The sequence below is a fragment of the Pogoniulus pusillus genome, chromosome 23 (genome assembly GCF_015220805.1).
Source record: "Pogoniulus pusillus isolate bPogPus1 chromosome 23, bPogPus1.pri, whole genome shotgun sequence".
Taxonomy (NCBI): Eukaryota; Metazoa; Chordata; class Aves; order Piciformes; family Lybiidae; genus Pogoniulus; species Pogoniulus pusillus.
In genome coordinates, this window is record NC_087286.1 from 12,016,998 (window position 1) to 12,031,537 (window position 14,540).

General features: G+C 40.7%; 1 protein-coding gene and 1 non-coding gene across 5 annotated transcripts in view; both read left to right on the forward strand.

Annotated features, from left to right (window-relative positions):
* Positions 1-14,540, forward strand: part of PFKP (phosphofructokinase, platelet) — a 44,013-nt gene that overhangs the window by 24,187 nt on the left and 5,286 nt on the right. For 2 of the 4 annotated variants that reach the window (XM_064162566.1, XM_064162567.1), the window contains 9 exons: positions 568-660; positions 1,023-1,148; positions 1,690-1,754; positions 2,418-2,487; positions 3,571-3,717; positions 5,145-5,215; positions 5,598-5,685; positions 6,582-6,734; positions 14,055-14,219. In XM_064162566.1, coding sequence (XP_064018636.1) covers positions 568-660; positions 1,023-1,148; positions 1,690-1,754; positions 2,418-2,487; positions 3,571-3,717; positions 5,145-5,215; positions 5,598-5,685; positions 6,582-6,734; positions 14,055-14,219 — 978 coding nt within the window. Of the gene's footprint in view, positions 1-567; positions 661-1,022; positions 1,149-1,689; positions 1,755-2,417; positions 2,488-3,570; positions 3,718-5,144; positions 5,216-5,597; positions 5,686-6,581; positions 6,735-12,253; positions 12,407-14,054; positions 14,220-14,540 lie in introns of all 4 variants that reach the window. The other 2 variants (XM_064162569.1, XM_064162568.1) reach the window with 2 other exon arrangements.
* Positions 154-225, forward strand: TRNAP-AGG (transfer RNA proline (anticodon AGG)). Its single transcript has one exon. It is a non-coding gene; the product is annotated as a tRNA-Pro (tRNA).

Genomic DNA, 14,540 nt, shown 5'->3' on the forward strand with positions numbered 1-14,540 from the left:
TTGCCAAAAGTTGTGTTTCAATGTGTAATATTAAGAAAAACTTTAGTGCTGGATTATTCTGCTTTTCCTGGAAAGAGTTGGTTAAAAGAAATTGAAAAATAGTTGTGGGAGGTTTGACTTTTCCTTGGATTTTCTGGGAAGGGAGCCCCACGTGGCTCGTTGGTCTAGGGGTATGATTCTCGCTTAGGGTGCGAGAGGTCCCGGGTTCAAATCCCGGACGAGCCCAGACTGTTTTTGGTCAAGAGGGCTGACGTTATCCTGGGATACATGAAGAAGTGTGACCAGCAGGTCCAGGGAGGTTCTCCTGCTCCTCTACTCTGCCTTAGCAAGGCCTCATCTGGAGTGTTGTGTCCAGTTTTGAGCTTCCCGATTCAAGAGAGGCAGAGAACTACTAGAAAGAGCCCAGCAGAGGGCCACAGAGATGCTGAGGGGACTGGAACGTCTCTCATACAAGTAAAGGTTGGGAGACCTGGGGCTGTTTAGCCTGGAGAAGTACAGAGTAGTGCCAATGTGTTTCTATAAAGCAATGATGATCATAAACCCACTGTGTTTTGAAACTCTCTGCAGCTTGTGGTTCAGAGGCTTGGGTTTGACACCCGAGTAACTATCCTGGGTCATGTTCAGAGAGGTGGAACCCCTTCAGCTTTTGACAGAATCTTGGTGAGTGAACATAAAAACATTACTTCAACATCACGTAGTAAAAATAGATTTGGGTATTTATTAGGGTGTGAGGAGGTTTTCTACCTGATGCACTTTACAAATCCAGTTACTATTTCATATTAACTGTCTCGATTATCTTGAACTCAGAACAGTGAAGCACTTCATGTGAAAATCTGTATTAGGATTAAAAAGCAAAGCTGAAAGAAGAAGTGTCTATTACTTGAAGGGTATTAAACAACCTGTGACTTTTCCACTTACCAAGGAATAATTGTTTTCACCTTCAATTACGGAGGAATTCTGACCATTTCTGTGATTGGAAGCCTTGTGCTTGCATGAACACTTAAAACATCATTTGTTTTCAGGCAAGCCGTATGGGTGTGGAAGCTGTACTTGCCCTTTTAGAAGCTACTCCAGCTACCCCTGCCTGCGTCGTGTCCCTGTCTGGAAACCAAGCAGTCCGTCTGCCTTTGATGGAGTGTGTGCAGATGGTGGGTGTCTGGCAAAAGGCCAATTTATAGTTTTTCATTAACTGCAGCAGACCACTGTGTGCTCTAATTGTCTTTTGTCATTTAAGCGGTGATGGGAACGTGGGCAGAGCTTTCCCACATTTGGGACTAGTGAACTTCATGTCTCTTCCCTGTGTTCTTTATTTTAAAACTTCATCTCAGACCTCCTTTTATTGCTGCAACAAATTTGTCAGATGTTTGCATCCATTTACACAACATACCCAGCAGAGAGCTTTCTGTGCTAAAACTGTTCAGCTTAAAGTGTGCATAAATAGGAGTATTGAGGATTTTGTTATTGCTTGATTATTGTTATTGGTTTGGTTTAATTTTGTCCCAGGAAGGCCTTTAGTATATTCTGCTATTTTGTTCTTCTCTCTAATGTAATTTATGCAAAATATTAGTATTTCTTTTCCTTCACTTTGGAAAGCTGTTTCAGAATGATTTATTTACTGAAGTATATTAGATGTTCAACTTACTTTTAAAAAGGTATTGAATAATCAACTTGGTGTTGTTTCTTTTCAAGACTCAAGAAGTCCAGAAAGCCATGGATGAGGGAAGATTTGTTGAGGCTGTGAGGCTTCGTGGAAGGTATAGCCAATAACTTGCATCAGTTCCTTCATTCCAGACAAGCAGAATTGCTCTGCTGTTCTGCCAGCACTTCCTATTTCATTCTAAACAGTTTCTCAGTGTGTTTATGTATTCGAGAGTAACAGGAGACAGAAGAGGAGTGCATTGGATAGAATAATTGAAATTCATAACTGCATAGAAACATCCAAAGCAAAACAAACTGGCTCAATACTAGGCCAGACTAGTCACTGATAGCAGGCCAAACAGTCATGAAGAACAGAGCTGCTGTGTTGTGTGAGCTGGCTGGTAGCAACCATGTGTTTGTTCAGTTAAGACTTTAGGCCAACCTCCTGAGGTTGTTGATAAGTATCTGGTAGTTTTACAACAGTAATGTTGGAAATGTTCTGTTCCATGTCACTTGATGATAAAATGCTTTCTCTGTGATCTGTAAGATTAACTGAGCAGCTGTATAGTTATTTTATATGCTCACTACTATTTTCCTGGGTTGAGTATTTTCCAGTGTTCTCTCATTTCCAGTTTTTACCATGCTTTGCAGTTTAGTAAATCTGTGAAGATTACAAACCTGATTTGAAAACTTTCTGAAAAATGCAAGTCTTTCTTTAAAATAATTGTGAAAAAAAATTACTGGTTTATTGATCTTATTTTTTTGTCTTCTTCGTTTAGGAGCTTTGAAAACAACCTGAACACTTACAAGTTGCTGTCGCACAAAAAGCCAGATGCCGAACTTCCAAAGGTGAGGTTGCAAACATGTCTGCGTGGGTTATCTTGACAGTCTTCTTGGGCTAGTCTCAGGTACAAATCCAGGCTGGGTGCAGAATGGGTTGAGAGCACCTCTAAAGAAAGAGACCCGGGTTTGTTGGTTGCTGAGAACCTCCCCGGCAGCCAGACGTGCCCTCATGCAGCACAGCAGGCAGTTGTGTGCTGGGCTGCAGCCAGAGGAGTGTGGCCAGCAGGGAAGGAGAGTTGATTCTGCCCCTTTACTCTGCTGTGCTGAGACTCCACCTCCGATCCTGCCTCCAGTTATGGTATGCCCAGCATAAAAAATGCACAGAATTGTTGAAGTGAGTTCAGAGCTGGGACACAAAAATGATCCAAAGGCTGGAACATCTCTGCTGTGAGGATAGGCCGAGGGGGCTGGAGTTGTTCAGCCTGAGGGAGAGAGGACTCTAGGCTTTAGCTTAGAGCTGTTTTCCAATCCCTGAATGGATCCTAAAGGAAGGCTGCAGAGGGATTTTCCAGGAGGATGTCTACGGACAGGACAAGGGGTTTGAAGCTGAGATAGAATTAGGATTAGAATGGATCTTGGGAAGAAATTTTTTTCAGTGCAAAAATAAGAACCAAAGTTTCAACCTCAGGAGATAAAAGAATTTAGATTTTTTTGGTGGATAGTTGGCATTACTTTACCAGATCAGATGTCTGTTGGCTTGGCTTTAAAGCTTTAATCTACCAATGCAGATTTAGGACTGTTAACATTGGGATATTTTGTTGTAAAATTGTTTGCCAGGTCTTTGTGTAATGGATGGCACTAGAAGGAAATGTAGGCCACCTGCAATTGTTAACTGTATGACCACACTAGCAAATCTTTGTGCTTCAGTAAAAGGGGCCAAATGAGAACTGAAAAGTAGATGAAATGTGCTTGTCAGAGGAACTGAGGAAAAGTTTATGTATGTACTATTTAGTTACCTTTACATTTTGGATGCTCTTAGGGGCTTTGAAAATCCTTTCTTGTGTTCTAGTAGCAGCTGTGTATAATAGACAAATAAACCAAGGTGTAGAAATTGAAGTACTTACTGAATTTTTTTTTTTTCTCTTGCAGACAAATTTTAATGTGGCAGTGTTAAATGTCGGTGCCCCTGCAGCTGGCATGAATGCTGCAGTGAGGGCTGCGGTGAGAGTTGGCATAACTGAAGGCCATAAAATGTTTGCTGTCATTGATGGATTTGAGGGTTTTGCTAGAGGCAAGGTCAGTATTGCAGATGTGAATCACAGAGTAGTATGTACTTCATCCCCCAGCACCACCTTCATATTCTGTCATAACTGTTGTGGGAATTCATTTTATAAGCTTTTACTTTATACAGATATGCAGACCCCAAATGGTAACTGTAGTGCTCCACTCTTCCAAGTCTAGATTGATTTATCTGAAGTATTGCCAATCTTGTGCTACAGAACTAGTTCAGATGGATCCTACCTTCTAATTTTGCTCAGTGTTTATCATATAGGAAGTTCTCCAACAGAGCAACAGTAGAACTGGTGATTCTGTGTGATGAGTTGTTGCATCTCTGCTCCTTTGCTGCAAGAAACTCTACAGTGGTACTTAATAAGGGAGGAGGTTTTTTAATTATTCCCCAGATGAATTAGAGTGTCCTTGTCCCCTGTTGTAGATGATAGGCATCAGCTGGTATTGAGAGGAGAAACTGGATACAAGACTCATGATTTCTACACCTATCTAGTCCCAGAACTAACTTCATATACCTACTTGTAGATGTTTCACACTGAGTAGGAGAGGATCATGACACAAATCAAGGAAACGTGGTCTGTAGGAAGAAAGAACAAGCAGACTGGAAAAGGATTAGTAAAAAATGTGGATAACAAGTTGTCCACGGGACAGCACTGTGCCCTTGTGGCCAAGAGGGCCAGTGGGATCCTGGGGTGCATTAAGAGGAGTATGTCCAGCAGATTGAGGGAGGTTCTCCTCTGCCCTGGTGAGAACCCATCTTGAGTACTGTGTTCAGCTTTGGACTCCCCAGTTTAAGAGGTACAGGGATCTGCAGAGTCCAGAGAGTCCAGCAGTGGGCTGTGAGGATGATTAGGGAACTGGAGCACTGCCTGATGAGGAGAGGCTGAGGGACCTGGGGCTTTTTAGTCTGGAGAAGAGAAGACTGAGAGGGGTTCTAATAAATGTTCATAAATATCTAAGGGCTGGGAGTCAGGAGAGGGGGGGACAGGCTCTGCTCACTTGCTCCTTGGGATAAGACAAGGAGCAATGGATGTAAGCTGCAGCACAGGAGGTTCCACCTCAACACAAGGGGAAATTTCTCTACTGTAAGGGTCTCAGAGCACTGGCACAGGCTCCCTAGAGAGATTATGGAGTCTCCTTCTCTGGACACTTTCAAGGCCTGTCTGGATGTGTTCCTCTGTGACCTGAGCGAGATTGTATGGTCCTGCTCTGGCAGGGAGGTTGGACTCGATCTCTTTGGGTCCCTTCCAACCCCTAACACTTTGTGATCCTGTAATTTGAAAGAAGTTAACTTTATTAGACAAATTTATTTTTGATGCCCAACAACTTCTTCCAGCAGTTTTCCGTTAAGTAGTACCTACTGTTTACTGCATGTCAGGAGCAGTACCGAGATAATTACTGAACTGAATCTCCCTTTTTCCTTTTATTCAAAGATAAAGGAAATCAGCTGGGGAGATGTTGGAGGCTGGACTGGACAAGGAGGATCAATTCTTGGTACAAAACGGTAACAGCAATATTTTGCTGACTAATATGAAGAATTCTCGTACTGTAGATAAGCATTGTGTGATGCCTTGCTCTTTTCCTTCCACAGAAGGTTTTAAGTCCTGCATTACTGTATTTTTAATATCATTACTTCCAGCTTGAGTATCTTTAATACTGTACTGTCTGTGAAGACAGGATGGAAATGGGATTTGAAATTTAAACTGGGGCTCTTTGTTTGACCTAATTCCTTACTGGTTGTCAGGAAGAGTTCTTTACATGGATAAATACATAAAAAAAATATTGCATTGCCTGCTCAGCTTACTGTTTGAGCTTAGTAATTAGTCCTTGTTACTGCAGAGTCTGTAAACTGTTTTTGTTTTTCTTTTGGTTTAATAATTTTTTAGTACTCTTCCTGCAAAATATCTGGAGAAGATTGCTGACCAGATGCGCACTAACTGCATTAACGCCCTTATGGTTATTGGTGGATTTGAGGTACACTGAAATGATTAATTCTGCCTAAGTAGAGTAGAATTCCTAACAAAACAAACAGACCAGTCTGATTTTTTACTCCATCTTCATGTAAAGTGGATTTGGTTGTAGCTGTATTTGATACACATAGTGTTTAGAACTAGGAGTGTCTTTATTCACTGATCTGTAGGAGGTTGATGTTCAAGACAGTGACTAGAAGCTGCAAACCAGAATGAGCTAGACGGATGCATGGAGACAGCAGGGTAGTACTTTTGTGTTTAAAAAAAAACCCCACAACTTAATGACTTCAGTGGTGCAAGCTTCAGTCTATGCTGTATAAGTATTTACAACATCCAGAAGTTCTTGACCTTTAACGCTATTTGCACTGTTGTGCCCTATTTAATCCATTCTTTCTCACACAGTGCATTTCAGAGTCTGGAATCAATCTACACAAGTATTTGTTGGTTTTCTGTATTTCAGATTCATTTAATTTTACCAAAATATTGTTTGAAATCTTGATCCAGGAGAGTATTTTACCAACTCCTATCAGATGAGAGCATGCTTATTGCTCCTTAATAAGGACTGAATCATCCATTTTTTACAGGCCTTGGTTAGGAATGTTAATATTTTTAGAAGAGAAGTGACAGTACCTGAAGATTGGAGAACTAGTTTGCAGCATGTTTGTGTTGTACAAATGTCTAAGTGATGGATTTCCCTGAAAATGAGTCTTCTGTTGTTGTGCCTGTTTTTAATACTTTCTTTTCCCTGTGTCTGTTAGATTTTAGTGGTTCCTTGATGCCTTGACTTCCTTAAGTGTGCTGTGGTAGAAATGGCATTCCCATGGCCCTTCCCATTTTATCACTCCCACTTTGCCCTTATTTTATTCATCCTAATCTTCGCCCAATGCCTGTGCCCAACAGGCTTACCTCGGACTCCTGGAATTGTCAGCTGCCCGAGAGAAATATGACGAGTTCTGTGTTCCCATGGTTATGGTTCCTGCAACTGTATCCAACAATGTACCGGGTTCAGATTTCAGCATTGGTGCAGATACTGCTCTGAACACTATCACTGATGTAAGTCTATTCTGGTGTGTGCGCTTACTAATCAAGCACCTCTGATTCAAACTGACTCAATTGGCTAGAAAAGGGTATTTTTGTAGACCAGAACTTTGGAAATGGCATTGGGAAGACACTGCAGTTTTCACATAATTACCTGCTGAGCAGCCATGTCAAGTTGAGAGGTGCCCCGGCCCAGGGTGGGGAGGCTAGAGTAGATGATCTCTGAGGTTCCTTCCAACCTAAATCTATCCTACATCCTTAAAGGCAATGGTTTAGAATCCCAAATGCTTCCATGGTTTCCTCTAAAACTACAGTGACCTGTAAATTTGCAAACTACATAGTAATATATAGACAAAAGAAATCTAAAGCTTGATGCACTGTAGAAGACAAAAGATCTCTGGTATATGTAAATACTTAACCTCTTTATTCCTCCAACACAGAATGTAAGGAGACCTGTTTTTCTCTAATCCACAGGAATTACCTCTATTCAGGTGTTGGTCTCTTCTGCCTAGTATCAAGCTATAGAACAAGGGGAGGTGGTCAGGGGAGGTTTAGATTGAATCTGAGGAAAGATTCCCTTACTGAAAGGGTGGTGAGGTATTGGAACAGGCTGCCCAGGGAGGTGCTGGAGTCACCATCTCTGGAGATGTTCAAAAAACACCTAGACAAGGCACTTCAGGACACAGTTTAATGGCCATGGTGGTATTTGGTGACAACTAGACTTGATCTGAGAGGTCAGTTCCGTTATTCTGAAAGAATTGAGACATATTATGAAGTGTTTTTAAAAGATCAAATCCTGTAATACAGGATTAGTTAGTACAAAACTGAGTTGGACAGGAAGCATTGTCAAACACCATGCACATGCATGCACATTTAGAGTTCATGAAGTGTGCTGTAAGCATTAATCCACCACGCCTCTACTAAGAAAAGCCATTCACATTCTGTGTATTCTGACATAATTTTGGCTGTGAAACAGTGGCAGTAATGTTGCACTTTGGTTTTCAGCATAAGCTGATGCCATACATACTGCAAATGCAGTTGCAGAACATACTTAGTTCGTTCAATGCCCAGCAAAGAAGAAAAAGCAAGTGTTTTAAAAAACCAGAATGGTTTCATGAATGACAGTGAATTGCTGTATGATATGACAAGTTCCACTTCTGATTTTTGTCTCCAGCTGTGTTGGAGCCAGAACATGGATTTTTTTCACTGGTTGTACATATTGAGCTGCATTTTAAAAGGTGAAAAAATCACGGGCATAGTGATCATGTTAAGTGACAAAAGAATTTTAAGCTGCCTTTAAAACCAAAAAATTCTGTTCTTGTATAATTTAGGTGTAATTGAAAATTTTAATTATAATCTTCAGAAGTTCAAAGTTATTTCTCAAAGTGATTTCTCATACAGCATCAACTACAAAAGCACTAGCAAGGTCTTCACCTGCTTTGGTTTTGTTTTGCCAGCATATTTTTGTCTTCTACAAAACAAAGCCTTCAGTTAGGAAATGTCAGTTTGCTTCACGAGTGCCTTTAATGAGACTATAAGCTTAGTAAAAATCTGTCTTGAGAGTATTCTTTAGGGAGAGGTTATAAATGCTGATGTTGTTTCCAGTTCTGGTAGATAAAAATACCTCTCCAAAATGATTGATCACAGTTTAAGGTGAGTAGAATGTTTGTGCATAACACCTACTTTGCTTCTGTTCTTTTCTTCATAAGCTTTGTTTACCTAACTGACTTCTTTTTATAGGTTTTATAGGGGATGCATCATATTCATTTGGTGTCTCCTTGTCGCTGTGTTGCTTTATATTTAGGTTTCTAGATAACCTTTCACTGTCACTAGATGAAGAATCTCCATGTTTTCCAAGTCAAAAAAGTCTCAAAATGATTTTTTTTCTCACTAATAGCTTCTGTTCTGATTTTGCCTTTCATTTTGCCTGGATTTTTCTGTGAAATCAGTATGAAATGTTCTGGCTTTTCAAGATTCAGATTCGTTCCAGTGGAAATTTCACTTTCGTTCTTCTTTGGGGAACGAGCAGACTTCTGTGTTGGGGAAACATTTCCGCTTGATAGCATCTCAGATTTCTGTTCTGATTAAGACAGAATGAAAAATGTGTCCTTTTCATTCCTGTGCCATAGTGGTGATGCCCCCTCTTAAATGTGACTGAAAAGCTCTGCAGAAGTCATACAGTTGACTGTGCTAAATGAAAGCAGCAGATGGACATGATTGTCCATCATATCTAGTTTATAGATAAATGTCTAGCATAATACCTCTTATGAACGCCAGTATGTTGTGACACTTAGTTTTTCTGTGGTGCTGTTCTTCTGCCCTGGACAGCTTTTAGTAAGGTAAGTGCATTCCTGCTGAGTGATGAGGCTGCCTTAGTGTTTGGCATTTCTAGACACTCATCAGTGTTAGGGCTGTTTGGAGCATGGCAGGCCACAGAAATGATGGGACCTTGACACATTTGCAGCTGGAACTTAAGATGCTGCATTTAAAACGAAAAAACAGTAAACCTTAGACTAACAGATGGATAGCTTCTGGATGAGAGGTCAAGCAAGATATTTTTTTTTTGTCTGAGTTGTAGGCAGTGGTTGGTACACTTCTTAATAATAATAATTTAGATTCTATACCCAATTCTGTGACTTTCTTAAATGTTTCACTTTTTCAGTTTCTGTTTTAAAATACAGGCTTTTAATCACTGAAATAGTAGATTGTGTTTTGGCTTTTGAATAGTGTTTTAGGTTTATGCTAATCCTTTATTTTTCGCTCCAGAATATTATGGAGAACTCTGGAATAAACTAGCTGGAGAAAGCTGGATGTTTCTGTACCTGGAAAGGGTATGCCTAAGGCTTGTCTGCATAGAAAATACACTGTTTAGGATTGAAGGATGAGAAAATCAACTTGGAGTTTTCTGAGAAAAGAAGCATCCTAAAAGTACCTTTATCCTCAGCTTCATTTTGCTTATCCAGTGAAAGGCATTCAGTATTATTTCAGGTAGTAGACCTCTGAAATGGGAAATCAATGTGTTAAGATTTTTTGTCCTACATAACCAGGAAGAATGAAAATGTGATGAAGAAGAGGCATTAGCAATACCTTTTTCAGGTGGACTAAAAATCAGAAAACTTATTTTGTAATTGAGCAGAAAGAATAAAAAGTTAGACTCTTTCAGCTACGCATGGAAAGAGTGGGTAGGTTGGAAATGTAATTTGAAAACAAAGCCTACTGACAGGCTAGAGGATACTGATGGAAAGAGGAGTAACCCAGAACAGGTATGGAAGCGTATTCTTTTGATTTAGCAGGTGTAGAAGTAAATGAAGAAGGTACCAGTTAGAGCTTGAGAAAAATGAAACCTGAGAAAAGGAGAGTGTTCTTTGACAGTGTGACTTCTTTCATCAAAGGGAAGGGGATACAGCTTGACTAACATGTTTTGTGAGAAAGAGAGTAGCAGGCAACCCCTGAGGAGTAAAGAAAGCTATAGTAAGATTGCTGTAATGCAGTTTGCATGCACCTGCCTTGGAAATCAGACTTCTGTACCCTCCCAGTGCTGGTACTAGCATATGTGGCTCCACACTAACCTGAACTAGGAAGCTAAAAATTAACCTGCCCCACAGTAGTTAACCAATTAAATTGTCATCTACTTCAATTGTAGCAACAGCTGGGTGTGGAGCTAGAGCAGTAAATCCATCCCTTCCAATGGCCATCTGCATTTAGATCCACATAAAGCTAATAAACTGCAGCCTTACCTTGACTGCATCTGTTTTGTCCTTGGTTATGGCAATGCCCTTTCTCATAACCCAGAGACAATGAAAGGGTGTTAGATTCTTAAAGCAGGTTACACAGTACAGCATCCCTCTATCATCTTTAGTGTTTATTTTAGGGAGTAGCTGCCCAGCAGTCATGAAAGCTGCCCAGCACTTGTTTACCATTTGTAATTGCTGAGTGGCCATTTATTAAAAGCCTTGTCATATTTTGCTGCAGTGATGTGAAGATGTTGCATACAATCATCTAATGCTCGTGCTTGGTGAAGGTACCGTCTTGGGATATGTTTGCTGAGATCACTTGCATCAAATAAATTACAGTATTTAATGCAAGGAAAACATATCTTAACTGCATCTTAACATATAAATGCAGACTAACCAATCGTGTTAGTTAGTGCTCGAAGCCTCCCTTCCTTTTGTTTACCCAAACGTCTCAATATCACTCTTGTCAGAGAAACTGATGGTTTGCAGATCTCCAGGAGCCATGTGCTGGCTGTGTCACACAAGGTTGGCATTCAGTGGACCTCTTTATCTGTCAATAGAAACAATTCAAAGCAGCCTGCCTGAGTTGAGTTGGGTGAGGCAGTCACTGACATTTTTTCAGCAAAGTCTCCTCCACCCCAAAAAAACCCCAAACAAAACAGAATAAAAAGTCAATTTGTTGCTTTTCTGGCTGTCCTGTCTTCTCATTGAATAGCATTTGCCCTGTCAAAACCCCACAGAGCAGAACTTGTAGAGGTGATTTTTTTTCCAGTCATTTTCTCCAAAGTTACTGCCTAAATCAGTCACCATATCAGTACTTGTGGAGGTGACTTGATAGCTTATTCTGATCTGCAATGGTTTGCTTCTATGATTCGAGATGAAAAGATGCTCTGTGAGCGTCAGTCCCTTCTAGGAGAAGGCTCGAGAGAAGTGAATGTTGTGTGTGATCAGAAGCATCACACAGGCAGCTGGGAAAAGTGCCACGCACCACAAGAGCTGCTGCTTAGCTTAGAATTGGAATAACCTGAGTAACAAATTTGTTTACTGACTTAGGCCAGCTGCAAAGTCTTAACCTTCAAGTATTATTTTGACATTTAGGAACACCTAATCTTCCTCAAGTGCTGATTTATTTTCTAGAGTGTGAAATCCATCTGAGGATTTGCAGCTGCTTTTCAAAGAGCCCTTGAACTCTACTTGCAAACTATATTAACTCATCCGTGTGCATGTTCCTGTGTTTTTCTGGGCCTGTGCCCAGTCTGCGTGCATAGAGGCAGAGGTGTGATGGTGACAGAGTCTTGGGAGGCATAGGCAAGCCTTTTTTTTCCCCTTTTTCTTGGTGGAAATAGATGTGCCTTGACTTTATAGGATAACATAGTTTTTAAAAACCAGCTTTCCTTAAAGCGTTGCCTTCAAGTTGTAGGTGTTTTACCAGTTAACTTTCTAAACTCCTTACCAAATATCAAACTTTGTTCTTTGGTTTCTTGTGGAATGATTTCCAGTCTACCCATGTATGCCATCTCTTTCTGCCCGACTGCTTCAGACCTCTGTGCTGTGTGCACTTCACATTTGCTCTGCATTAACTTGCACTAATCTTTTGCATCTCTTCCAAGAGCATTGTGCCAATGCAACCCCAGTGCACTGTTGTGGTATGTACAGATTGTTCCCCCCCAACAAACAACTCACCAGTTTGTGTTTACTTGGGCCAATGGACAGCCAAATTTACCATCACACACAAGGAGCCACTAGCAGAGCAGTCTAAAGCCCAGCAATGTGTCACTCACACTTGTACCACTGCTTCAGGCCTATGAAAGTTGTCTGCAGCTCCACGAGGCCCGTTCCCGCTTTGAGGAGTTCTGTGTTCCTATCTGTGTGTTACCTGCTACTATTAGCAACAATGTGCCAGGCACAGACTTTAGCATTGGTGCTGACACTGCCTTGAATGCTATTGTGGAGGTAAGACTGTCTGTTTTTAACAGTTACAAAGATAAAATGCATAAACTGAGGATATGTGAAGACCTTGAAATGTCTGCTTTCTACAGTAACTCACTGTAGCTTTTCATGCTTTATTGTTAGGATGTTTTCCAAGACATCAGAGGTTAACCTTATAACAGTTAATTGTGCTGTATGTTTAACTGTTTTGGGATTGTGTTTTTTTTCTCCAGGACTGCTGCAGTAGTGCTTAGGGCATTTGCTTTTTCATGCAGTTGTGGAACCCTAGAATGGCTCAAGTCAAGTCTGCTGGAGTTGCAGTGAAGGGAACCGAGTTGAGGTCCAATAAAAACAAATGAATAAACCTCTGAACAGCTCTAGGTTTTACCAAACCCTTCATTATCAAACCATCTAACTAATTATGAAGTGATTGGCCAAGCAGGTCAGATGAGAGAGCCAGGATCTGATAAATGCTGTTTTCCTGCTAAATACATTTCTCTGATGCACTCATGGGCAGGACACAGGGACTTTTGCCATCCCATGAGCTGCTTTCCCCTTACCTGCCTCTGTAGATGTCAGGATAGATCTGGTATTTACCACTTCTGGTGATGATGCATCTGTAAAACTGCAGCCATAAAACAGTGGGGAAAGAAATGCTTCCCCTTTGTTCACTGTTTTTATTGTGGTTTTTAATTGCAGTTTTCACAGCTCTCTGGTTGTATCAATTGGATTCCCTTATGGTTAGAGTGTTTTAAGTTAAAAATGGAACACTGCTGATTTTGGTGAAGCTTTGAGTACCAGATTACTCATGAAGCTGTCTCTGTGATAACAATGCCATCATGTTTAAAACTTCTCAGCTTTGCACCAGGTGTGGCAGCTGTGGCCTTTCTAGCCTATGGAGTAGGACATGAATGAGTGATTCCTCAAAATCCAGCTGTGCCCCTTTTGTGTTGGGTTATTTCTGTCACAGCCATTCTGAGAGAGCAAGAATGTTAGAAAAGTTCAGCTATGTCTAGAGGCAGAAATCCTTCTAAATAAACCAGAAGTAACTAATCTCAAAAGCAGCTAAGGATTTACATCCTTACTTAGCACTTGGAGCTTCTCAAGAGGCAGAAAATTTATTCAGCTACCAGCAGCTGAAAAACTGGTTTAGAGAAGTTGGAGTTTACAAATGGTTTAGGTCTCTCAAAATGAAGGAAATGCTATGAGTGTGTTGAATTTCTTTTTTCAGTCACTATGTTTTTGATTTTTCACTATCATAATTTAGGTTTCAAGATGATGAACTTCCCAGGTACTTTTATTTCTTGTCTTTACTAAAAAGAACTGGTGTAGGGACAGCACAGAACTCTTCTTGTCACCATGTATGGGATAACTTTCTGAATTTGAAGCTGAAGCAGGAAATAGTATCTGTTTACTTTATTTGCTTTCTGGGAAGAAACTACATTACTTGATGACTGCAAAACTACTTTGCTTGCTCATTTGTGAGAATGGCTTCACTTGATCATTATGACACTCAAGATTGGTTATGCTATTTTGGTTTTTGTAAAGATGTATATTTAATAGACTGCTTACATTCTTTGACTTGTGAGGAACCCCAAGTTGCATGACCCATAGAAATATAAAAGTTGAGGCTTTTCTTGCTTGACCTGACAACATCTTGCCTTTGGGCCAGACCTGTGATCGCATCAAGCAGTCAGCCAGTGGTACCAAGCGCCGAGTGTTCATCATCGAGACCATGGGTGGCTACTGTGGCTACCTGGCTAACATGGGGGCCCTGGCAGCAGGAGCTGATGCTGCTTACATCTTTGAAGAACAGTTTGATATTCGAGAGCTCCAGGTATGCAGCACCAGAATGTTTTCCTCAGATTTGGGTAGATGGTGAAGCTGTTGCACATTTCTTGCATGTATCTGAAGGGTTTTAGCAGCAGTTGGTATCTAAGAGCTGCCCTTGTGCTCAGCAATGCTTTGATACAATGCCAGTTCCTAGGCTATGTTATGCAAATGTGCAGCCACTTACTCTTGCCATCAGGTTGAGTTAAATGACGTCACCATTGTCATTTTTAGCTGGGAAACACCTACTGGCAGCTGAATTGACACATGTTTATTGTATTTTGTTACGAATGCATTTTACTACTACTGTTTTGTTATTTATTTACAT